Raw genomic sequence first — 25484 nt, forward strand, 5'->3', positions numbered from 1 at the left:
TCTATTTCTCGGAGTCCGTAGTGGATGCTGGGCGCCCATCCCAAGTGCGGATTATCTGCATTACTTGTACATAGTTACAAAAATCGGGTTATTATTGTTGTGAGCCATCTTTTCAGAGGCTCCGCTGTTATCATACTGTTAACTGGGTTCAGATCACAGGTTGTACAGTGTGATTGGTGTGGCTGGTATGAGTCTTACCCGGGATTCATAAATCCTTCCTTATTGTGTACGCTCGTCCGGGCACAGTACCTAACTGAGGCTTGGAGGAGGGTCATAGGGGGAGGAGCCAGTGCACACCACCTGATCCTAAAGCTTTACTTTTTGTGCCCTGTCTCCTGCGGAGCCGCTATTCCCCATGGTCCTTTCTGGAACCCCAGCATCCACTACGGACTCCGAGAAATAGAATTATCGGTAAGTAAATTCTTATTTTTTTGTGTTTGATTTATTGGATACCCATATACTGTATGTGTTGTGTCTCAATGCCACAAGATTTGTATACTTCTGTCACACTATTATGCAGATACAGTATAAGATATCACTCTGTCCAACCCATTACCTGGATCAATCTGTGTATTTACAAATTTAGATCCATTGGAATTGAGTGTAGAGAACACTGTTCTTCTGGTGGCTTCTACATTATTTCCAATACATAAATAGCAGTTTATGAATCCAGAACCCAGGTCTATATTGCAGATCTCTGGCTTTCAAACAGTAATTGTACTTCATACTTCTCCACTCCCTGCTCTCTTCCCTCCATCACTCCTCTGGTACATACACATCAGTGTTTTGTGGTTCTTTTCCATGTGCATCCATCTTCTTTGCATGAGGCAGTACAGCTTCTACATAGAATTTCTCCAGCTTTGGTTCTGTCATTTCCCAAAATTCTGGGTCAAATTTCACAGGGATGATTGCAGTCTCTTTGTTTGTGTACACAACAAAGTCTGCACTGCTCATCCCTGTGGCTGCCAGCTGACATTGTACTTGCGTATAATAGGCATGATTTAGCTTCAGGATATAGGAATCTCCATTAAGTGCTAAGCAAAAATTGCGGTCCTTGCAAGCCTCTTCAATTGTGTGTTCTTTGTGTTTATATGGACAGTTCACCTCTAAGAGGCAAAGCTTCTCTCCTGTGTGTTTATCTTTCACTATCCCATCGGGGCTTGCTGCCAGCCAGGTCTTGGTTGGATGTATGAATAAACCACACTCTTCTACCTGCACTTCACAGCCTTTATCCTTTGCAGCCATTCTTTCATAGGTTTGCACAGCTTTTTTCTCATTTCTGATGCCCCAACTCATGGCAGTTGTTTGAACTGTGGATCCTGAGCCCAGAATAGCCTTCAGATAGGATTGTGGAATATCTTCAGTTTTATTATTTGCAAATCTACTGTGCGATATCTGATGTGCCAATGAAGCCGTTATGCGATTTTGGCGCCAGTAGTGCCAGTCTTGATTCTCTCTCTGGCCACGGGTCTGTCTTTCTATTTTCTCTATATCTCTTTTAGACAGCTCACTTTGAGTTTCAGGTGCAGAGAGTTTTTTCCCTTGGGTAGTGATGAAAGGAGCTGTATGTATTTGCTGGGAATCTCCAGCTGCATTTGAGGCTGTTGTGTGCTGATTACCGCCGGCTGCTCTTCTGGCACTACTTGAGGAGGCTTCATGATTCTTGGTGCTTCGTGTCATTGGATGGATGCCTTGTTTATCATGTAATTTCAACGGTTCACTGGCACTTGGTGGCTTTTGAACTTTCCTTGATTGAGCAGATTTCTCCAGTACTTTGTGTTGATGTGGTCTCCTACTAGTGGTCTGGTTGGTAGATTGGCTGTGTATTGCAGGCGTAACCTTACCAGCTGTTTCTGGCAGTCCCATTTTGACCTTTTAATTTTGTGTAAACTGCAAAGAGACAAAAAAAAAAGTACTCTATCAGCCTCCAGACATTACAATAGTCTTAATAGTATATTGCCTGACTGCTACAGAATAAAATGCACACACTTTTTAAATTGTTGGTTCATATTGGGACTGACTAGACCTACCATTGCATGCAGTGCTGCCAACATGTAGAACCTGTAAGCAAGTCTTACACAGAGCTTGGTGTCCACTGTATATCTACTTCATGCAGGTTCCTGAATGCAGGCTTGCCCTGCACCAAAGTCTGCTTTTCAACCACTATGCATGTGTAGGAGACAGGTAGGGTTTTTATATACCACCTGCCATCAAAGGTCTTGACAAGGGGTGTGGCTTTGCCTCAGGTTTTTTTGTTTGTTTGTTTCTCGTGCGTCCTAGAGGATACTGGGGTCCATTTAGTACCACGGGGGATAGACGGGTACACTAGGCGCCATGGGCACTTTAAGAATTTGATAGTGTGGGCTGGCTCCTCCCTCTATACCCCTCCTACCAGACTCAGTTTAGAAAATGTGCCCTGAGGAGCCAGTCATGCTGAAGGAAGCTCCTGAAGAGTTTTCTGCATTTATTTTTATGTTTACTCCGGCTGGGTCCACAGGTTATCCACAAGATAACAATGGAATATGATGAAGCGACAGCGGATTTGCACCAATTGGTCAAAGCTTTTCCGGCCTCCCAGCATGCAACGGGCCCGTCCATATATCCCCGCCTCCTTGCTCAGGCAAATCAGTTTTTTGTTTGGTGCGGCAGTCTTACTATTTTTCGGAGTGATCTTTCTAAACAGCGTCTTATACGTACCTTGGAAAGAGTCGCTCCAACAATTCTCCGCCGGGTCGCGACAACACATACCCACGAGTACAGTGCTGTTTCAGCGGGCGTCTGTGTCCGATATACTAGCAGGTCCAGCAGACTTTACCAGGCTGTGGCCGGAGCACAGAGAAGGTAAGGCATCAGTTCCGCTTAGAAGGGGAATACAGACACAGCCGCGCTGTTTTGGGAGGAGACCACCAAACAGTCACTGACGCGGCTGATACCTTGGATGCACCAGCGCTAGGCCTTAGGGATTAGAGGCTCCAGGAATAGTATGAGGCTGCGATCCCTAGGGTTGATGCCCGATGCTCTCCTGGTCGCCCGTCCCCCCTGTTCATGACCAGTTTCCTCCGAGTCTCCCACCATGAACTGTTTCCCGCTTCCATCTCAGACGCTGTACACGAGGGGGACCCAGTCGCAGCATAGGCGGCTGTGTGACTGGTGCATCCGTGTTCACTATAGGTTCATGGAGCGGCAGTGTACACTAGTAGTGTCTGGATCCAATCAGCGTTCGCTAACGTATTGATCGGTCCTGGAAGCGAGGGGAGTCTCCCTGTATCCCACTCTACTGAGTGCGGGTTATACAGCACTAAGTCTCTATCTACCCTTTGAGTACGAATAGTTAGATAAGTGCCTAGTGCATATGAGTCTGTATACATTTACGGTTTCTTTCGCATAGCGTCTGAATATGTTAGATCTGTTTAAACATGATGCAGTAATATGTTCTACATACTTAAAATGTAGTTGATGTGCTCATATTGCTTATACTAATGTTTAACATGTGACTGTGATTGCTGACTTTACTATATTTCTGTCAGTTTGTTTATTCCGATCCTCAATTCTGGTGCATGTGTAGGGTTGGGTTGTATATCACTTTAAGAAATTTAAAGTGATTACAGTTACAAATTGTGTAGTACACTGGGGAAGTGTTGATTATTTATCTCTTATTTATGTCTAAGAGCGGCAAAGGTGAGGAAGGTACACTCACAGCAACACCAACACTCATATCATGTTTGTCTTGCAAAGCTGGTTATCCTCTCAGGATCTGGTACAGGATTGTTTGTGTGCAAACTGTTTTAGCTTTCATCAGGGGTTAATAAAAAATACAAGGCAGATTAAAGTGCAGATGGATCCACCTTGCGCTATGTTTGCAGAGACTTTATCCAGTATAGCTGAACGGATAATTCTTCCAACTCCTGTACCAGGGATAGGTTACACTATTAACCCTTACTTGCAGCTCCCCACCTATGGTGTATCACTTCCAGCAGCAGTTTCTCAAAAGAAACAAGCTGATAAGCCGGTGGTAAGTAAATCTTCACCCTCACAGGCTACACATGATTCAGATGAGAATTCATCGGGAGATGAAAGCTCAATTAATTCTACTTCGGCATACGAAGAGGCGGAAGGTCTCAGCTCAGTGGATACAGCTGTGTTTATTAAAGCAATGAAAGCCATTCTATCCTTAAAGGATTCAGCAGAGCCTGTGTTAAAAACCAAGTCACCTGTGTTTCAACGTCCCAAAACAGTTAAAACTGAGTTTCCAAGGTCAGATCAGGTGACGGAAATTATGGAAGAGACTTGGGCTACGCCCAATAAGAAGTTTAGAATTCCTAAGAAATGGAATTCCAATTATATTCTTCCAGCTGGGGATTGTTTAAAAAGGGAGGTGGCTCCTAAAGTACATACGCATGTAATTCGATTAGTGCAAAATCTACATTACCTTTGCCTTCAACATCATTAAATGATGTCACGGATAGGAGAGTGGATGGTTTTCTAAAAACCATTTTTTTCCCTGTTTGGGGCAGTCATAAGGCCAGCCATGGCTTCAGCTTGAATGGCAAAGGCAGTGGCTGCCTGGGCGGATGCATTGGAGGGAGATTTTTCTATAGCTTCTAGAGAGCAAAAATCCTATATAGCACATATAAAACAGGCTGCAATGTTCCTGGAAGAAGCAGCATTGGATATGGGTACTATTGCCTCCAGGGCACCAGCTTCCACAATAGCTGCTCACAGAGCAGTTTGGCTACGTACGTGAAAAGCTGATTCAGACTCTAAGAAGGTTTTGGAATCTTGGCCCTTTTCTGGAGATAATCTTTTTGGTAAAGAATTGACAGATATTTTGGAGTCAGAAGCAGACTCCAAGAAGGTCAAGTTTCCTTCCACATACAATTTCAAACCTAAAGTTCCCGCTTTTCGGCCCTTTCGGTCTTAAGGAAAAGCTAAAGGAAATAATGATGGCAAGCAGCCCCAATACAAGAAGTCTGGTAAGATTAAAAAACATTGGGCTACCAGAGGACCGGTTGGGAAAACAGATAATAAGCCATCAGCCTGATGGTGCGGACCTCCACCTTGGGGAGTATCAGATTTAGGGGCATTATCATGTCATTCCCCATTTCTGTTTTTTTTTTATCCAGATAAAGCCGTTCTCAGAACTAGATCTGGGTATCTTCCGAAGGTGGTGTCTAAATTCCACCTTAATGAAGACATTGTAGTCCCGGCTTTCCAGGTACCGGGCCTTTCTGCGGGAGATGCATCGCTGGACGTGGTCCGTGCATTAAGGATCTACGTGGATGGTACCAGTGCCATCAGAAAGACAGATTCTCTCTTCGTTCTCGAACGGATTTCACAAGAGAGAATGGCATGCTGATAAGCAGACGCTGGCAAGATGGCTTTGGATGATGATTTCAGAAGCATATTCTCAGGCGGTTCTGGCTAATGTCTCTACTCACTCTACTCGTAAGGTAGCTCCATCTTGGGCAGCACAACATGGTGCTTCAGCAGAACAGTTATGTAAGGCAGCCACATGGTCTTCCATTAACACATTCATTAGACATTATGCCTTGGATACCTTTGCCTCTCATGACTCTGAATTCGGGCGAAGGATTCTCCTGTCCAATCAGGAGCGTCCCCACCATTAAATTGCTTTGGGAAATCCCATTGTTATCCTGTGGATAACCTGTGGACCATGCCGGAGAAATATACGTTATGGTAAGTACTTACCGTTGATAACGGTATTTCTCTTAAGTCCCCAGGGATTCCCCCTGACGCACCTGATTTGAGGATCCTTTTACTCACTAACATCTTCCTTGTACGGAAGGGTGTGCACGTGTGTTCTTATCGCCTGATTAGGGCTATCTATGATGCTCCTGCCTTGAGCTTGGGAATACAACTGATTTGCCTGAATCAGGAGGCAGGGATATATGGACGGGCCCGTTGCATGCAGGGAGGCCGGAAAGCTTTGACCGATTGGTGCAAATCCCCTGTCGCTTCATCATATCCCATTGTTAAATTGTGGATCCTGTGGACTTAGGAGAAAATAGGATTTTAATACCTACTGGTAAATCCTTTTCTCCTAGTCCGTAGAGGATGCTGGGGACTCCAAAAGGACCATGGGGTATAGACTGGATCCGCAGGAGACATGGGCACACTAAAAGACTTTGACTGGGTGTGAACTGGCTCTTCCCTCTATGCCCCTCCTCCAGACCTCAGTTATAGGAACTGTGCCCAGGGGAGACGGACATTTCGAGGAAAGGATTTTTGTTAAACTAAGGGCGAGAGACATACCAGCCCACACCACCAACACACCGTACAACTGGATTAGCAGGAATACCAGATAACAGTATGAACAACAGCAACAAGCTGAATATAACTGATACACAACCTTCGTGTAACCGAAAACAACAAGTATCAATATAACTGCAAGGAACAGTCCGCACTGGGATGGGCGCCCAGCATCCTCTGCGGCAGGGGTGGGGAACCGTATAAGGCCCGCAAAGCCGTTTGCTCCGGCCCACCCGCTTGTGTCAGTGAGACACGCCACCGCTCAGTCCGGTGGCAGCGTGTCTCAGCTGTCTGGACAGGGAGGAGAGCGCGGCTATGTCGGGCGGCGGCGTGTAGGACTTCAAACCAGCCACCGAATCGTGAGCCAATCAGAGCTCGCGGACTGGCAGCCAATCAGGAGCCACCGCTGTGGGTCCGCAAGCTCTGATTGGCTCACGTACCGGCGGTTGGTTTGAAGTCCTACACACCGCCGCCCGACATAGCCGCGTTCTCCTCCCTGTCCTGACCCCCTGACATGCCGCCGGATGGAGCAGCGTTAAGCAGCACAGTGGGGTGGGGGGGCACTGTGGGGGCATTTGTATACCTGGCACTGTGGGGGGTATTTGTATACCTGAAACTGTGGGGGGCACTTGTATACCTGACACTGTGGGTGGCACTTGTGTACCTGACACTGTGGGGGGCATTTGTGTAACTGGCACTGTGGGGGCATTTGTATACCTGGCACTCTGGGGGCAATTGTGGATCTGGCACTGCACTATTGGGGGCATACGTGTATCACGTCCCATTTTAATTGGCAACACCCATTTTTTTGGCGCGTGCGCCGCACAGTGCCTCTAAGGGGCAGACCTACAGGGGGCAGGGTAATTTTTTAAGTTGAGAATTTTTGTATGGCCCCCGAAGGATTTTATAAATATCCAAATGGCCCTTGCTAGAAAAAAAGGTTCCCCATCCCTGCTCTACGGACTAGGAGAAAAGGATTTACCGGTAGCTATTAAAATCCTATTTTCTCTTACGTCCTAGAGGATGCTGGGGACTCCAAAAGGATCATGGAGTCTATACCAAAGCTCCAGACCGGGCGGGAGTGTGCGGACAACTCTGCAGCACCGACTGAGCAAACTTGAGGTCCTCCTCAGCCAGGGTATCAAACTTACAGAACTTAGCAAAAGTGTTTGAACCCGACCACGTAGCTGCTCGGCAAAGTTGAAGTGCCGAGACCCCTCGGACAGCCGCCCAAGAAGAGCCCACCTTCCTGGTAGAATGGGCCTTTACTGACTTTGGCAACGGCAACGCAGCTGAAGAATGAGCGCGCTGAATCGTATTACAAATCCAGCGTGCAATAGTCTGCTTGGGAGCAGGATTTCCAATCTTGGAAGCATACAGGACAAACAGAGCTTCCGTTTTCCTAACAAGAGCCGTTCTGGCGACATAAATTTTCAAAGCTCTTACGACATCAAGATATTTTGGGACTGCCACAGCATCCGTAGCCACAGGTACCACAATAGGTTGATTTATGTGAAACGAAGAAACCACCTTTGGCAGAAATTGTTGACGAGTCCTCAATTCCGCTCTATCCACATGAAAAATCAAATATGGGCTCTTGTGAGACAAAGACGCCAATTCTGACACTCATCTGGCAGATGCCAATGCCAAAAGCATGACCACTTTCCAAGTGAGAAACTTTAACTCAACCTTTCGCAAAGGTTCAAACCAGTGAGACATAAGAAACTGTAACACCACTTCAAGATCCCACGGTGCCATGGGTGGCACAAATGGAGGATGGATATGCAGCACTCCATTCACGAAAGTCTGAACCTCAGGAAGGGCGGCCAATTCTTTTTGAAGGAAAATAGATAAAGCCGAAATCTGCACTTTGATGGAACCCAATTTCAGGCCTGCATCCACGCCTGCCTGCAAAAAGTGGAGGAAATGACCCAAGTGAAACTCCTCCGCAGGAGCTGCTTTGGTTTCACACCACGACACATATTTTCTTCAAATACGGTGATAATGTTTTGCCGTGACCTCCTTCCTAGCCTTAAGGAGAGTGGGGATGACCTCCCCGGGAATACCTTTCCGAGCTAGGATTTGGCGTTCGACCTCCACGCCGTCAAACGCAGCCGCGGTAAGTCCGGAAAAACACGCAGGGCCCCTGCAGTAACAGGTCCTCTCTTAGTGGAAGCGGCCAAGGATTTTCTACTAGTAATTCCTGAAGATCCGGATACCAGGCCCTCCGTGGCCAATCTGGAACGACAAGTATTGCCTGAACCCTTGCTCGTCTTATAATCTTCAACACTCTTGGAATGAGAGGAAGAGGAGGGAACACATACACAGACTGAAACACCCACGGAGTTACCAGGGCGTCCACTGCACTGGCTTGGGGGTCCCTTGACCTGGAACAATACTTCGGAAGCTTCTTGTTGAGGCGAGACGCCATCATGTCTATTTGAGGAATTTCCCAACTCCTTGTCACTTCTGCAAATACCTCTTGATGAAGAGCCCACTCTCCTGGATGGAGATCGTGTCTGCTGAGGAAATCTGCTTCCCAGTTGTCCACGCCCGGAAGGTAGACTGCTGACCGAGCGCCCACGTGCTGTTCCGCCCAGCGGAGAACTCTTGTGGCCTCCGCCATTGCCGTCCTGCTCTTTGTTCCGCCTTGGCGGTTTACGTATGCCACCGCTGTTATGTTGTCCGACTGGATCAGAACAGGGAGACCCTGGAGAAGGTTCTTCGCTTGCAGGAGGCCGTTGTATATGGCTCTTAACTCGAGAACATTTATGTGGAGACAAGATTCCTGGCTTGACCATTTTCCCTGGAAACTTCTTCCTTGTGTGACTGCACCCCAGCCTCGGAGACTTGCATCTGTGGTCAGCAGGACCCAGTCCTGGATTCCGAATCGGCGTCCCTCTAGAAGGTGAGAACTTTGCAGCCACCACAGGAGAGAAATCCTGGTCCTGGAAGATAGACTTATTTTCCGGTGCATGTGCAGGTGAAACCCGGACCATTTGTTCAGCAGATCCCACTGAAACACCCGGGCATGAAACCTGCCAAACGGAATGGCTTCGTAAGCCGCAACCATCTTCCCTAGCACTCGAGTGCATTGATGAATCGACACTCTTGCCAGTCTCAGAAGCTCCTTGACCATGATCTCTATTTCCAGAGCTTTGTCCACCGGAAGAAACACTCTCTGTAGTTCCGTGTCTAGGATCATGCCCAAGAAGGGCAGCCGAGTTGTCGGGATCAACTGAGACTTTGGCAAATTTAGAATCCAACCGTGATGTCGCAGAACCGACAGGGAGCGTTACACATTTCTTAGCAACTGTTCCTTTGATCTCGCCTTTATCAGGAGATCGTCCAAGTACGGGATAATTGTGACCCCCTGCTTGCGAAGGAGTACCATCATTTCCGCCATTACCTTGGTGAAAACCCTTGGGGCCGTGGAAAGCCCAAACGGCAACGTCTGAAATTGGTAATGACAATCCTGCACCGCAAATCTTAGGAAGGCCTGATAAAGAGGATATATCGGGACGTGTAAGTAGGCATCCTTTATGTCGACTGACGCCATAAAATCCCCCCCCTTCTAGGCTGGAGATCACAGCTCGAAGAGATTCCATCTTGAACTTGAAAGCTTTCAAGTATGGATTGAGGGATTTTAGGTTCAGAATCGGTCTGACCGAGCCGTCCGGCTTCGGCACGACAAAGAGGCTCGAATAGAACCCTTCCCCCGTTGGGACGGGGGAACCGGCACAATGACCCTCTGTTGACACAGCTTTTGTATCGCAGCATTTACTACTACCCTTTCTGGAAGAGAAACTGGCAAGGCCGACTTGAAAAAGCGGCAGGGGGTGGGGGTATCTCCTGAAACTCCAGTCTGTACCCTTGGGACACTATGTCTAAGACCCAAGGATCCAGGGCCGATTGAAACCAGACCTGACTGAAGAATCGGAGACGGCCCCCCACCGGCACGGACTCCCGCAGGGGAGCCCTAGCGTCATGCGGTGGACTTGGTAGAGGCGGGGGAGGACTTTTGGTCCTGGGTGCCAGACACGGCAGGTGACCTCTTTCCCCTTCCTCTACCCTTTGAAGAGAGGAAGGACGAGCCCTTTCCTTTTTTGTATTTATTATGCTTAAAGGACTGCATCTGATAATGGGGCGCCTTTTTCTGTTGTGTGGGACCATAAGGAAGAAAAGATGACATACCCGCAGTAGTGGTAGACACCAGGTCAGCAAGGCCATCACCAAACAAGACACTACCTTTAAACGGAAGAGCTTCCATAGCTTTCTTGGAGTCTGCATCAGCATTCCATTGATGAATCCACAGCGCCCTCCTGGCCGAGACCGCCATGGCATTGGCTCTTGATCCCAAGAGGCCAATATCCCTCGCCGCATCCTTTAGGTAATCTGCAGCGTCCTTGATATAACCAAGAGTCAAACGAATGTTATCCTTATCAAGGGTATCCATATCAGAAGCTAAATTATCAGCCCACTTAGCAATAGCACTACTCACCCATACCGACGCCACAGCAGGTCTGAGTAATGCACCAGTAGTAACGAAAATGGCCTTCAATGTCATCTCCTGCTTGCGATCCGCCGGATCCTTGAGGGCAGCCGTGTCAGGAGACGGAAGCGCCACCTTTTTGGACAATCGGGATAGAGCCTTGTCCACATTGGGAGACGACTCCCATTTCTCCCTGTCGTTAGAGGAGAAAGGATATGCGATAAAAATTCTCTTGGGAATCTGCCACCTTTTGTCAGGCGACTCCCAAGCCTTTTCACAAAGAGCGTTCAGTTCATGAGAGGGGGGAAACGTTACCTCAGGCTTTTTTCCCTTATACAAACAAACCCTCTTATCTGGAACAGGAGGCTCTTCAGAAATATGTAAAACATCTTTAATAGCCACAATCATGTACTGAATACTCTTAACTACCTTTGGATGTAAAGTAGCCTCACTGAAGTTGACACTGGAATCAGATTCTGTGTCGGTATCTGTATCTGCCATCTGGGTAAATGAACGGTTTTGTGACCCTGAGGGGTTCTGTACCTGAGACAAAGCGTCCTCCATGGATTTCCTCCATGTTTGTGTCTGAGAATCAGATTTATCTAGCCTCTTAGACAATAATGCCACGTTTGCATTCAGTGTACTCAGCATATTCACCGAATCAGCAGTCGGCTGTGCCGACAGAGTCATTCCCAAATCTTTTTCTGCGCCCCCAGTAACTTCCTCCAGGGAGGAACACTCAGCCTCAGACATGTCGACACGCAGTACCAACACACCCACACTCACACCGGCCAAAGAAAGGGGACAGACCCACAGGGAAGCCTGTAGAGAGAACATAGAGGGAGTATGCCAGCTCACACCCCAGCGCCCATATACTACAAAACAAATAATATGTTGTTTGCGCTGTAAAATATAAACATATAAAGCACCAAATTGCCTGTGCCCCCCCCCTCCCCCCGTTTTGCTCCCTTGTTACTTGGAAGGAGCTTGGAGGTCCGGCCCAGCGTCTCTGCAGTGGCTGTGGAGAGATAAAATGGCGCTGGTAAGCTGTGCGGCTAAGCCCCGCCCCTTGCCGGCGCGCTGTAGTCCCGCTCATATTTTAAATTATTTATACTGGCGGGGGTATCGTATACGGGGCCCGGGCACCGAATATGCCTCTTGCCAGTGAAAAAGACCCTCAGTAACTGCTGCCCAGGGCGCACCCCCCAGCGCCCTGTACCCTGTGAGTTACGTTGGTGTGTGTGTGGGAGCATGGAGCGCAGCGTGACCGCTGCGCTGTACCTCCGTTACTGAAGTCTTCTGCCGTCACTGAAGTCTTCTGTTCTTCTAATACTCACCCGGCTTCTTTCTTCTGGCTTCTGTGAGGGGGGTGACGGCGCGGCTCCGGGAACAAGCAGCTAGGCGCACCGAGTGATCAAACCCTCTGGAGCTAATGGTGTCCAGTAGCCTAAGAAGCAGAGCCTTTGAACTGAGAAGAAGTAGGTCTAACTCTCCCCTCAGTCCCACGATGCAGGGAGCCTGTAGCCAGCAGGTCTCCCTGAAAATAAAAAACCTAACAAAAGTCTTTCCAGAGAAACTCAGTAGAGCTCCCCTAGTGTGTGTCTAGTCACTCCTGGGCACAGAATCTAACTGAGGTCTGGAGGAGGGGCATAGAGGGAGGAGCCAGTTCACACCCAGTCAAAGTCTTTTAGTGTGCCCATGTCTCCTGCGGATCCCGTCTATGCCCCATGGTCCTTTTGGAGTCCCCAGCATCCTCTAGGACGTAAGAGAAATAGCGTTATCAATGGTAAGTTCTTACCATAACGTATATTTTAGTTTTTTTAAGAATAGTCAATCATGACTCTTATTAAAATACTATTTAGCCTATACAAATGTAAGGGCTAATATTCTGAAAAGAATAGGCAGCTATGTTCAGTTGCTAATATAAAATTATGATGTGCATTGGAATGGCCCTGGGTGTGCAAAGAGAAATATTTTGGAGCACACCTGCAGCATTATGCAGTAGGTATTGATCTTCATGTATCACCGGTTCCATAGGAAGCCGGTGGTTACAAATGACATGGCAGGATCATGCAGTACTGTCCTGAGGTCAACCCTCCAGGGTCAGTGCTGACTGGGTAAGCCTAGCTATATAAAGGACAGAATGTGCACTTTTGAAGGAAGATTTCACAGCTTTTCTACAAATATGGGTGTCTCTGGGAACGTGGAGACATTAACCACTAAATGTAAACCATACAGAATGGATAGTAATGCAATGCCAACAATAGAATTGTGAAGTTGTAGTTTCAAATTATATAAAGGGTAACCAAGCAGTACAATATTTAGTACTCGAGGAAGAGGGTGGTTATAATTTCCACTTTTGCAGGTCACTGGAAAGACCTCACCTTGAGAACTATGGCCCTCATTCCGAGTTGATCGCTCGCAAGGCGATTTTAGCAGAGTTACACACGCTAAGCCGCCGCCTACTGGGAGTGAATCTTAGCTTCTTAAAATTGCGAACGATGTATTCGCAATATTGCGATTACAAACTACTTAGCAGTTTCAGAGTAGCTTCAGACTTACTCGGCATCCGCGATCAGTTCAGTGCTTGTCGTTCCTGGTTTGACGTCACAAACACACCCAGCGTTCGCCCAGACACTCCCCCGTTTCTCCAGCCGCTCCTGCGTTTTTTCCGGAAACGGTAGCGTTTTCATCCACACGCCCATAAAACGCCGTGTTTCCGCCCGGTAACACCCATTTCCTGTCAATCACATTACGTTCTCCGGAGCGAAGAAAAAGCCGTGAGTAAAAATACTATCTTCATAGCAAAATTACTTGGCGCAGTCGCAGTGCGAACATTGCGCATGCGTACTAAGCAGAAAAACGCTGCGATGCGATGAAATTTACCGAGCGAACAACTCGGAATGAGGGCCTATGTAAAGTTTTGGAGGCCCTCTCTCCCAAAAGACAGCACACAAGATAGGAAGAAAAAATAAAATAAATCAAAGTCCAGTAAAATTAATATTAATGTGAGAGCTGGACATGTACAGTTAAGTGTAGAGAAGGAGGTCATATGACCAAGGAATTATTTGAAAATAAATAGTTTTATAAAACATGAAGCACTCGTAACCCACATTTAACACTTAGGGGCCTCTGTATTAATAATTGTAGCAGTGCTGCTATTATTAAGTTTATACTGTGACCAGGGGTTAAAGTGAGCCGGAACGGGGCTGAATTGCGTTCCGTCAGCTCCACTTGGCGACGGAACACAGTTCCGCCTCCTCCGGCTCACCTAACCCGATGTGTGCCCAGCGCTGCAGGGAGATGCCCGGCTCTCTCCACAGCGCCAGCCGAAGGCAGGAGCTCACAACTGATCTCCGGCTTCCGGATCTGTCAGTGCGTGCTATGGGAGAGACGTTATGACGTCTCTCTCTTAGTGCTGAGGAGCGGACGCCAGGTAGACTGCAACGATCGGATGCGGGAGCGGGGCTTGATGAGTATGGTCTGTGTGTTTTTTATTTTGGTGTCTGCTTCTACTGGGGGAAACTACAAGGGGGACATTACTACTGGGGGCAAACTACAAGTGGGCTAGCTACTGGGGGCAAACTACAAGGGGGCATTACTACTGGGGGCTAAGCTACAAGGTGGGTAAACTACTGGGGGCATTACTAACGGGTCAAACTACAAGGGGGCATTACTACTGGGGCTAAGCTACAAGGGGGCATTACTACTGGGGCTAAGCTACAAGGGGGCATTACTACTGAGGGCTAAGCTACAAGGGGGCATTACTACTGGGGGCTTAGCTACAAGGGGGCTAAACTACAGGAGGCATAACTACAGGGGCTAAACTATTAGGGGCATTACCACTGGGGGCTAAACTACAGGGGGGGGCTAAACTACATGGGGGCATTACCACTGGAAGGCTAAACTAAAGGGGGGGGTAAACTACTGGGGTCATAACTGAAAGGGCATTACCACTGGGGGCTAAACTACTGAGGCTAAATGACTGGGGGCATTACTACAGGCGACATCACTACTGGGGGGAATATTACACAGGAGCATTACCGTTAACGGCACTACAAATGAGGGCATTGTAAAGGGAGCACTTCATAAGGGGCATCACTCCTGGGGACATAAGGGGCACCACTACTGGGGGCATTGCGTAAGGGACACTACCACTGTGGGCTCTATATAAGGGGCACTACCAGCACAGTGGACATTGCATAAGAAGCACTACTACTGTGGGCATTGTATAAGGGGCGCTATTGCTGTGGGCATTATGTGTATTACGGGGTGCTACTACTGTGTGCAATATGTGTATTAGGGATGCTACAACTGCGGGCATTATTACTATTGTGTGACCACGCCCCTTTTTGAGACCACGCCCCTTTATTACATGGGCACCAGGGGGAGTAGGGGGGGGGGGGGGTGTGATGAGTTCCACCACCTCTCTAGGACCACTTTAAGAACTGATTATGACTGACTGACTGACTGACTTCAAGTAGCCCTGATATGGGGATACAGGCCCTCATTCCGAGTTGTTCGCTCGTTGCCGATTTTCTCTATATTGCGATTAGTCGCTTACTGCGCATGCGCAATGTTCGCAGAGCGCATGCGCTTAGTTATTTTACTCACGGCATTACGAGGATTTTTCTTCGTTCTGGTGATCGGAGTGTGATTGACAGGAAGTGGGTGTTTCTGGGCGGAAACTGGCCGTTTTATGGGTGTGTGTGAAAAAACGCTGCCGTTTCTGGGAAAAATGGGGGAGTGGCTGGAGAAACGGGGGAGTGGCTGGAGAAATGGGGGAGTGCCTGGGCGAACGCTGGGTGTGTTTGTGACGTCAAACCAGGAACGAAACTGACTGAACAGATCGCAGTGGCAGAGTAAGTGTCGAGCTACTCAGAAACTGCAAAGAAATTTCTATTCGCAATTTTGCGAATCTTTCGTTCGCAATTCTGCTAAGCTAAGATACACTCCCAGAGGGCGGCGGCTTAGCGTGTGCAATGCTGCTAAAAGCAGCTAGCGAGCGAACAACTCGGAATGAGGGCCACGGTCGTTAGGTCGACATGGTCATTAGATGGACATGTACTAGGTCGACAGGTCAAAAGGTCAACATGAGTTTTTCACTTTTCTCTTACGTCCTAGAGGATGCTGTGGACTCCAAAAGGACCATGGGATATAGACGGGATCCGCAGGAGCTTGGGCACACTGAAAAGACTTAAGACTGGGTGTGAACTGGCTCCTCCCCCTATGCCCCTCCTCCAGACCTCAGTTAGACTTTGTGCCCAGGACTGACTGGACACTCACAGGGGAGCTCTACTGAGTTTCTCTGGAAAAGACTTTTTGTTAGGTTTTTTATTTTCAGGGAGACCTGCTGGCTACAGGCTCCCTGCAGCGTGGGAGTGAGGGGAGAGAAGCAGACCTACTTCTTCTTAGTTAAGGGTCCTGCTTCTCGGCTACTGGACACAATTAGCTCCAGAGGGTTCGATCACTTGGTGCGCCTAGCTGCTTGTTCCCGGAGCCACGCCGTCACCCCCTCCCAGAAGCCAGAAGAAAGAAGTCGGGTGAGTATGAGAAGATCAGAAGACTTCAGGACGGCAGAAGACTTCAGTAACGGAGGTACAACGCAGCGGTGACGCTGCGCTCCATGCTCCCACACACATCACTGACGGTACTCACAGGGTGCAGGGCGCTGGGGGGGGGGTGCCCTGGGCAGCAGGTCACTGGGGTCCGGATAGCCGGCAGAAGCATTTTCAAAGTGGGCGCGCTGAAGCCCGCCGGGAAGGGGTGGAGCTTAGCGCGCGGCTCACGGCACCATCTTCTCTCTCCTCCACGCGGCTGAAGGAGACGCTGGGCGGACCTCCGATCACTCCTCGCAAGTAATGGGGAGATTTTTCAGGGGGGGGCGCAGTGTGGTGCATTATTTGATTTTTTAAGCAGCGCTGGTCATATATATCCCCTATAGGGATATATAGGCGCTGGGGTGTGAGCTGGCATACCCCCTCTGGGTCTCTCTCTCTCTGGGCTTCACTGTAGGCCTGTCCCCTTGCTGAGACGTTCTGAGTGTGAGTCGATGTGTCGATTGAATGTGTCGACATGTCTGAGGCTGAATGTGATTCACCGGAGGAGGTTGTGGGGGGTGCAGTTGTGGGTCTGGATTTGGGTCTGACGGCGCAGCCGACACCTGATTTACTCACGTTATTAAGTACAATCAATACGAATGTAGCTTCTTTATCAAAGAGGTTAGATAAGTCTGAGTCACAGACGCAGGTGTGGAAAAAGTCCATAGAGGAGGCTTTGTCTCAGGTACAGACCCCATCGGGCTCGCAAAAGCGGCCGTTTACTCAAATGGTAGATACTGATACCGACACGGACTCTGATTCTGAGGTCGATTTTTCTGAGGCGGCTTTGCATCCGCGTTTAGTGAAGAGTATTCAGTACATGATTGTGGCTATAAAGGATGTTTTACACATTTCTGATGAACCTGCGGTGCAGGAAACAAGGATTTGTTCGTTCAAAGGGAAAAAACCTGAAGTGAAATTTCCCTCCTCTCATGAAATGAATACTCTTTGTGAAAAGGCTTGGGAGTCGCCGGATAAGAGGTGGCAGATTCCCAAGAGGATTTACATGGCGTATCCTTTCCCCTCTAATGACAGGGAAAAATGGGAGTCGTCTCCGAATGTTGACAAAGCTCTATCTCGTTTGTCTAAGAAGGTGGCGCTTCCGTCTCCGGACACGGCAGCTCTCAAGGATCCAGCGGATCGCAAGCTGGAGACGTCCCTGAAGTCCATTTTCGCTAATACAGGCGCATTGCTCAGACCTGCTGTGGCGTCGGTGTGGGTGAGTAGTGCTATTGCTAAATGGCCCGAGAGTTTAGCTGCTGATATGGATACCCTTGATAAAGATAATGTTCTTCTGACTCTTGGTTATATCAAGGACGCTGCAGATTACCTGAAGGATGCGGCAAGGGATGTTTGTCTCTTGGGATCAAGAGCCAATGCCATGTCAATATCGGCAAGGAGGGCGTTGTGGATCCATCAATGGAATGCTGATGCCGACTCCAAGAGAGCTATGGAAGCTTTACCCTTCAAAGGTAATGTCTTGTTTGGGGACGGCTTGGCGGACCTGGTCTCCCTGGCGACGGCGGGTAAGTCCTCTTTTCTTCCTTATGTTCCCACACAGCACAAAAAGGCACCACTTCAGCAGATGCAGTCCTTTCGTCCTAATAAATACAGGCGTGGGAAGGGTTCGTCCTTCCTCACTTCAAAGGGTAAAGGAAGGGGTAGGAAGTCGCCTGCCGTGTCGGGCGCCCAGGACCAAAAGTCCTCCCCTGCCTCTACCAAGTCCCCCGCATGACGTTGGGGCTTCCCTGGGGGAGTCCGGACCGGTGGGGGGCCATCTCTGAGTCTTCAGTCAGGTCTGGATTCTTTCAGGCCTCGATCCTTGGGTCCTGGAGATTGTATCTCAGGGATACAAGCTGGAGTTTCGGGAGGTGCCCCCTCACCGGTTTTTCGTTTCGCCCTTACCAGCGTCTCTGCCGGACAGGGAGCTGGTGTTGGCAGCGATACAAAAATTGTGTCAACAGAAGGTCATTGTTCCAGTTCCTCCGTCACAACAGGGGGAGGGGTTCTACTCGAGCCTATTTGTGGTGCCGAAACCGAACGGTTCGGTCAGACCGATTCTGAATCTAAAACCCCTCAATCCATACTTGAAAGTTTTCAAGTTCAAGATGGAATCTCTTCGAGCTGTGATTTCCAGCCTAGAAGGGGGGATTGTATGGCGTCAGTCGACATAAAGGATGCCTACTTACACGTCCCGATATTTCCTTCGCATCAGGCCTTCCTCAGGTTTGCGATACAGGACTCTCATTACCAATTTCAGACGTTGCCGTTTGGCCTTCCACGGCCCCGAGGGTTTTCACCAAGGTCATGGCAGAAATGATGGTTCTCCTTCGCAAGCAGGGGGTTTCAATTATCCCGTACTTGGACGATCTCCTGATAAAGGCGAGGTCCAAGGAAAGGTTGCTAAGGAGTAAAGATTTGGTGCTGTCGGTGCTTCGACAGCACGGTTGGGTGCTAAATTTACCAAAATCTCAGTTGATTCCGACCACCCGGCTGTCTTTTCTGGGCATGATTCTGGACACGGAGTTACAGAGAGTTTTTCTTCCACAAGAAAAGGCTCTAGAACTGTAGTTGTTGGTCAGGGAACTTCTGAGGCCGAAGACTGTGTCCATCCATGAATGTACACGCGTTCTGGGGAAGATGGTGGCGGCGTACAAAGCCATTCCGTTCGGCAGGTTTCATGCCCGGGTGTTTCAGTGGGACTTGCTGAGCAAATGTTCCGGGTCTCACCTGCACATGCACCGGAAGATAAGTCTATCTCCCAGGGCCAGAATTTCCCTCCTATGGTGGCTACAAGGGTCTCACCTCCTAGAGGGACGCCGGTTCGGTATCCTGGATTGGGTACTTCTGACGACAGATGCGAGTCTCCGGGGCTGGGGTGCAGTCACCCAAGGCAGGAACTTCCAGGGGAGATGGTCGTTCCAGGAAGCGGGTCTCCACATAAATGTTCTCGAGTTAAAAGCTATTCTTCAGGGTCGACCTGTCCTGGTACAGTCAGACAACATCACAGCGGTGGCATATATCAACCATCAAGGCGGCACAAGGAGCAGAGCGGCAATGGCGGAGGCCACAAGAATCCTTCGCTGGGCGGAACAGCACCTGAGCGCCCTGTCAGCAGTCTTCCTTCCGGGAGTAGACAACTGGGAAGCAGACTTCCTCAGCAGACACGATCTCCATCCGGAAGAGTGGGCTCTTCATCAAGAAGTGTTTGCAGAAGTGACAAAGCGTTGGGGACTCCCTTTGATAGACATGATGGCGTCTCATCTCAACAAGAAGCTTCCGAGGTATTGTTCCAGGTCAAGGGACCCCCAAGCCAGTGCGGTCGATGCCCTGGTGTCTCCGTGGATGTTCAAGTCGGTGTATGTGTTCCCTCCACTTCCTCTCATTCCAAAGGTACTGGGGATCATTCGGCGAGCAAAGGTTCAGGCGATTCTTGTAGTTCCAGATTGGCCAAGAAGGGCCTGGTATCCGGATCTTCAGGAATTACTAGTGGAAGATCCTTGGCCGCTTCCTCTAAGAGAGGACCTGTTGTTGCAGGGTCCATGTGTGTTTCCCAACTTACCGCGGCTGCGTTTGACGGCATGGAAGTTGAGCGCCAGATCTTAGCTCGTAAAGGCATTCCAGTAGAGGTCATACCTACTCTCCTCAAGGCTAGGAAGGAGGTTACGGCGAAGCATTATCACCGTATTTGGAAGAAGTATGTTTCCTGGTGTGAGTTTAAGAGGGCTACTGTGGAAGAATTTAATTTGGGGCGTTTTCTCCATTTTTTGCAGGCTGGGGTGGATACAGGCCTGAAGTTGGACTCCATCAAGGTGCAGATTTCGGCATTGTCTATTTTCTTTCAAAGAGAATTGGCTGCCCTCCCAGAGGTTCAGACGTTTGTGAAAGGAGTTTTGCATATCAATCCTCCATTTGTGCCTCCTGTGGCCCCATGGGATCTGGACGTGGTCTTACAGTTTCTCATGTCTTCCTGGTTTGAGCCTTTGCGTAAGGTTGGGTTGAAGTTTCTCACCTGGAAGGTAGTCATGTTGTTGGTGCTGGCTTCTGCCAGGCGGGTGTCTGAGTTGGCGGCCTTATCTCATAAAAGCCCGTACTTGGTCTTTCATTCGGATAGGGCAGAATTGAGGACTCGTCAACAATTTTTACCGAAGGTGGTCTCCTCGTTTCACATTAATCAACCTATTGTGGTACCTGTGGCCAGGGATGCTGGGGCAGTTCCAAGGTCTCTGGATGTAGTGAGGGCTTTGAAGATCTACGTCGCCCGTACGGCGGTTGCCAGGAAAACTGAGGCGCTGTTTGTCCTGTACGCTTCCAACAAGATTGGTCATCCTGCTTCAAAACAGACTATTGCACGCTGGATTTGTAGCACGATTCAGCAGGCTCATTCTTCGGCCGGATTACCGGTGGCGAAGTCGTGAAAGCCCATTCTACCAGGAAGGTGGGCTCGTCCTGGGCGGCTGCCCGGGGCGTCTCGGCTTTACAGCTCTGCCGAGCGGCTACTTGGTCGGGTTCAAACACTTTTGCCAAGTTCTAGAAGTTTGATACCCTGGCTGATGAGGACCTTGCGTTTGCTCAGTCGGTGCTGCAGAGTTGTCCGCACTCTCCCGCCCGGTCTGGAGCTTTGGTATAAACCCCATGGTCCTTTTGGAGTCCCCAGCATCCTCTAGGACGTAAGAGAAAATAGGATTTTGGTACTTACAGGTAAATCCTTTTCTCCTAGTCCGTAGAGGATGCTGGGCGCCCGTCCCAGTGCGGACTATTTTCTTGCAGTGTTCTCTTGTGGGTTCGCTTAGTTTATACACGGGTTGTGTATTTCTGTTTTCAGCTTGTTGCTGTAGTTTTTTCATACTGTTATCTGGTTTCTTGTTACTCCGGTTGTACGGTATGGTTGTGGTGTGGGCCGGTATGTCTGTAGCCCTTAGTTTACACAAAAATCCTTTCCTCGAAATGTCCGTCTCTCCTGGGCACAGTTCCTATAACTGAGGTCTGGAGGAGGGGCATAGGGGAGGAGCCAGTTCACACCCAGTCTTAAGTCTTTTCAGTGTGCCCAAGCTCCTGCGGATCCCGTCTATACCCCATGGTCCTTTTGGAGTCCCCAGCATCCTCTACGGACTAGGAGAAAAGGATTTACCGGTAAGTACCAAAATCCTATTTTTTTTCTTCTTCAATTTTTGGCCTTTTTCATAGTTTACAATCCACGTGGACTACAATTGGGAACGGTAACCTGCCCGAAGCATGGCGAGTGAAGCAAGCCATGTGAGAGTACACGGTGCACTAATTGGGGTTCCCCGTCACTTTACGAAGAAAACAACACCAAAACAGTCCAAAAACTCACGTCGACCTTTTGACTTGTCGACCTAGCACATGTCGACCTAATGACCATGTCGACCTATTGTCCCTGTCGACCTATAGTGGTCAACCAAATGGCTGTCGACCTAAGTTGGGTCGACCCAACGATCCATACTCCTGATATGAACTAATTATAACTCAGAAAGACAGTAGTTTTTCACACTCCTCCTGAGAATCTGACATTGTCAGTCTCCAGAACATAGTGCATAGTGGGGGATATATACAATTATACAGAAACTGCAGTTTCTACATGATTTTATAAAAACATGTCTTGAAAAAAATGTCAACATCTTTTAAATAAAATAAAATCAGCTTCTTACAGTATCCCCGACAGCTATATTTCTCCCACACCCGGGAATCTTCAGTGAGTATGTAATACAAGAATTGGGTGTGATACATACTTACCTATTCTCCCGGAAGCTGCGGGAGGCTCCCGTTTTTTGGGGTTGCCCCCCGCACCCCCGGAAGAGTGGGCAGGTCTCCTGCATCCTGCTCGCACCCTAGTGATGCGAGAAGGATGGAGAGATAACCTCCCGCATTCGCGGGTCCGTCGGGTGGAGAAGGGGTTAAAATGACGCTAATCGCGTCATTTGAGCCCCGCCCCCTTCCCGCGAATCGCGGCATTTCTCGATGTGGGGCGGGGCTTAGTGATGTCACAGCCTGGCCCCGCCCCCCGAAGGCACCTGCAGCGTCTCCTCTCCGGGCTTCTCCCAGAGAGGAGAAAAACAATGTAGGTAAGTATTATTTATTTATTTATTTATTAGCAGTTTCTTATATAGCGCAGCATATTCCGTTGCGCTTTACAATTAGAACAACAGTTATAGAACAAAACAGGGCAAAGACAGACATAGCGGTAGGAAGGCCCTGCTCGCAAGCTTACAATCTATAGATAATAAGTATGGTGTGATAGCAGCACTGTCACTGACAGTAAAAATAGACTGAAGCAAAGTCTACTGACTAGCATAAGTATGGACTTGTCTGTGAAATCCATGAGTCACACCAACCTCAAGTCAGCCTATGGAGGATTTTTCTTCGTTCTGGTGATCGTAATGTGATTGACAGGAAGTGGGTGTTTCTGGGCGAAAACTGGCCGTTTTATGGGAGTGTGTGAAAAAACGCTACCGTTTCTGTGAAAAACGCGGGAGTGTCTGAAGAAACGGGGGAGTGTCTGGGCGAACGCTGGGTGTGTTTGTGACGTCAAACCAGGAACGAAACTGACTGGACTGATCGCAATGGCAGAGTAAGTCTCGAGCTACTCAGAAACTGCAAAGAAATTTCTATTCGCAATTTTGAGAATCTTTCGTTCGCAATTTTGATAAGCTAAGATTCGCGGCGGCGGCTTAGCGTGTGCAATGCTGCTAAAAGCAGCTTGCGAGCGAACAACTCGGAATCACCCCCCATGTTTCTACCAACTGACTTATTTTCCATATACTCTGTAATTTCTGACACACAACACAGACCAGACCTCTGTACTGTATTTTTTTATATTTTATGTATAATATACTGAAATCTTCACTTAGCGAGCAATCTCCAGTACATAACAGTCCTAACCCATTTCCAGGCCCTCTGTCACTGTACCTGAAATCAGTCTTTGCTGGGTCCTCTCCTGTCGCTTTCTGTTCTAGTGATCACACTGGCTGGCAGATGAGTTTCGATTCTCATTTGTGTGTGTCCCTCCCTCATCCCGTCCCAGTGTTTAAGAGGACTTGTAGAGCAATGTGTAACACTAGAGGGCATGCTAATACTAGACACATAAACCACAGTACTTGTAATAGTAAAAATACATTGAACACATAGGGGGAATTCACTTGCCAGTGGGAAATAAAAAAAAAAACCCAAGTGGTGTTTTTTTTCTGCAGCCACAAGGTTTTGCTATTCAATTAGTGGACTGAAAATGGGACGTGGTGAATTCTATGTTTTTTCTCGCACCTGCAGGTCAAGTTTATTTTTTCGTAAAATAAATAATTTTAAGCTAAATCAACGGGAATTGCTCTGGCACCCCAGTGGCACCCATACAACCCACCCCACACACCCACCCACCCACCTGAGGACCAATTAAGCAATTGGAAGTTTCCAAAGCGGTGCCTTCTGCATCCATCGACTGGTGCTCAGTCTTCTGCAGCTGAGTGTGTGTTAGTGTCTGTAAATGGATGTGAAACCTCCCCAGAGTCATCCTCTGGGAGAACTACATCTCCCAGCAGCCCCCTCCCCAGTGTAAAGATAGAGGTGAGCCCACTGGGAGTTGCAGAGACCCCCATAGAGGTGAGTATAATTTTTTTTCACGAGCCATGGGGTTTACAGTGCTAAAAACCTTGCAACCACTTTTTTAAAATTGGGTATTAACGGGGGGGCGTGGCCAGGACGGGCATGGAGTAGCACTCAGTTTGTGCAGCTCTCCAGCCACAGTATCCTGTAACTTCATCCTGTACCCCCACCTGGGTCCCACACTGCAGCCACCGCTTTATGAGTGCCCCCTGCCCCCCCTGGAGCACTCTTGTACTTGCCGCTGCTGTTCCTGGAGATCCGGGAGCTCTGGACGCCGGCGGGCCCTGATCTGTGCCTGGAGCAGCCGCCTCGTGCGGGGACCGGAAGTTCGGCTCCTGTGTGCTCGCCGCTCGCTGCAGCCGCCTGAAGTGCAGGGAGATCGCGGGCGCTGTGATCCCCTCCACCGCCCCGCTGGTCTTCTGTGGAGCCCGGGGGAGGCCGCGGCTGAAGATCCGTCTGCCGTCTTGGTTGCTGCCGGGACGCGCTGCCCGCGACGCCGGAAGTGCGGCTCCGCTATCCACCACCGCCTGCACCAGCCAGCCGAAATATACTTGTGGGGGTCTGCAGAATATAAGTGAATCGCCTCTGAGCCTGTCAGAGGAATTTAGAGGGGTGTTGGGTCGCTCTGAGTGCTTGTGGAACTACTGCCTTGGCGACCATTACCTGGACCTCCTTCACCACACTGTGATCAGGGTGCTGGGGAAGCACTTTGTACATATATCCTGAGGCTGTGACCCTGCTGGAGTTATATACGTACCTGCAGCTGTCTGACGCCCGGCGACCGGTCGGGGTGGGCAACCCCCCTCTCTCTGCTTATATTTATTTTGATATCTCCTGCACTGACACCGTGTTGTCCAAAATGGTGAAAGGCCGCCAGACCGGCGCGTCGGCGGGAGCGATGGATAAGTTTGTTCGTGACCAGGGCCCTCAGCTGCGGAGAGCGGAGGCTACAAGATCTGAGGTATCACCTCCTTCTCCTGCCTACAGTTCCGTCTCCTCTGATCCTCCTGATGCTGCACTGCAGAGAGTTCTGGACGCGGTAAATGCTAGTGAAGTACGTCTGGCTGATAAAATCGGGCAAGTGCAGTCCGACCTCTCCATTATTCATCAAGATCTACAGCGGGTGAGAGAGAGAGTGGGAGAAGCGGAGACCCGTATATCCAATGTTGAAGACTCCGTCGGCCCGCTGGGTCGCCGCACTGATGCTCTGGAATCTCAGATGAATGATGTTCGCAAAAAGCTTACGGACGTGGAAGGGCGTCTGCGGCGCAATAATGTCCGCTTCATTGGCCTGCCTGAGAAAGAAGAAGGCTCCGCTCCTGAGGAATTTCTCATAAAGTGGCTCCGTGATTTTTTTGGATCTGAGGAATTCTCACCGTATTTCACTATAGAGCGGGCTCATAGAGTTCCAATGCGCCCGCTGCCACCGGGGGCCCCACCCCGTACCTTTATTGCTAAGTTCCTCCATTTCCGTGACCGGGACACAATCCTGAGGCTGGCTCGTACTA

The 25484-nt window shown here is 49.2% G+C and overlaps 1 protein-coding gene across 1 annotated transcript; it reads right to left on the reverse strand.

Moving 5' to 3' along the window:
• Positions 1–362: 362 nt before the first annotated feature.
• LOC134911436 (uncharacterized) lies at positions 363–23356 on the reverse strand. Its single transcript, XM_063919645.1, has 2 exons — positions 23290–23356; positions 363–1890 (listed from the first exon to the last, which is right to left on the reverse strand). The coding sequence occupies exon 2, from the start codon at positions 1864–1866 to the stop codon at positions 757–759; it is 1110 nt and encodes a 369-aa protein (XP_063775715.1). The 5' UTR covers positions 1867–1890; positions 23290–23356; the 3' UTR covers positions 363–756.
• Between the last annotated feature and the right edge of the window lie 2128 nt (positions 23357–25484).

This window comes from Pseudophryne corroboree, chromosome 4, assembly GCF_028390025.1.
Source record: "Pseudophryne corroboree isolate aPseCor3 chromosome 4, aPseCor3.hap2, whole genome shotgun sequence".
In the NCBI taxonomy this organism is placed as follows: domain Eukaryota; kingdom Metazoa; phylum Chordata; class Amphibia; order Anura; family Myobatrachidae; genus Pseudophryne; species Pseudophryne corroboree.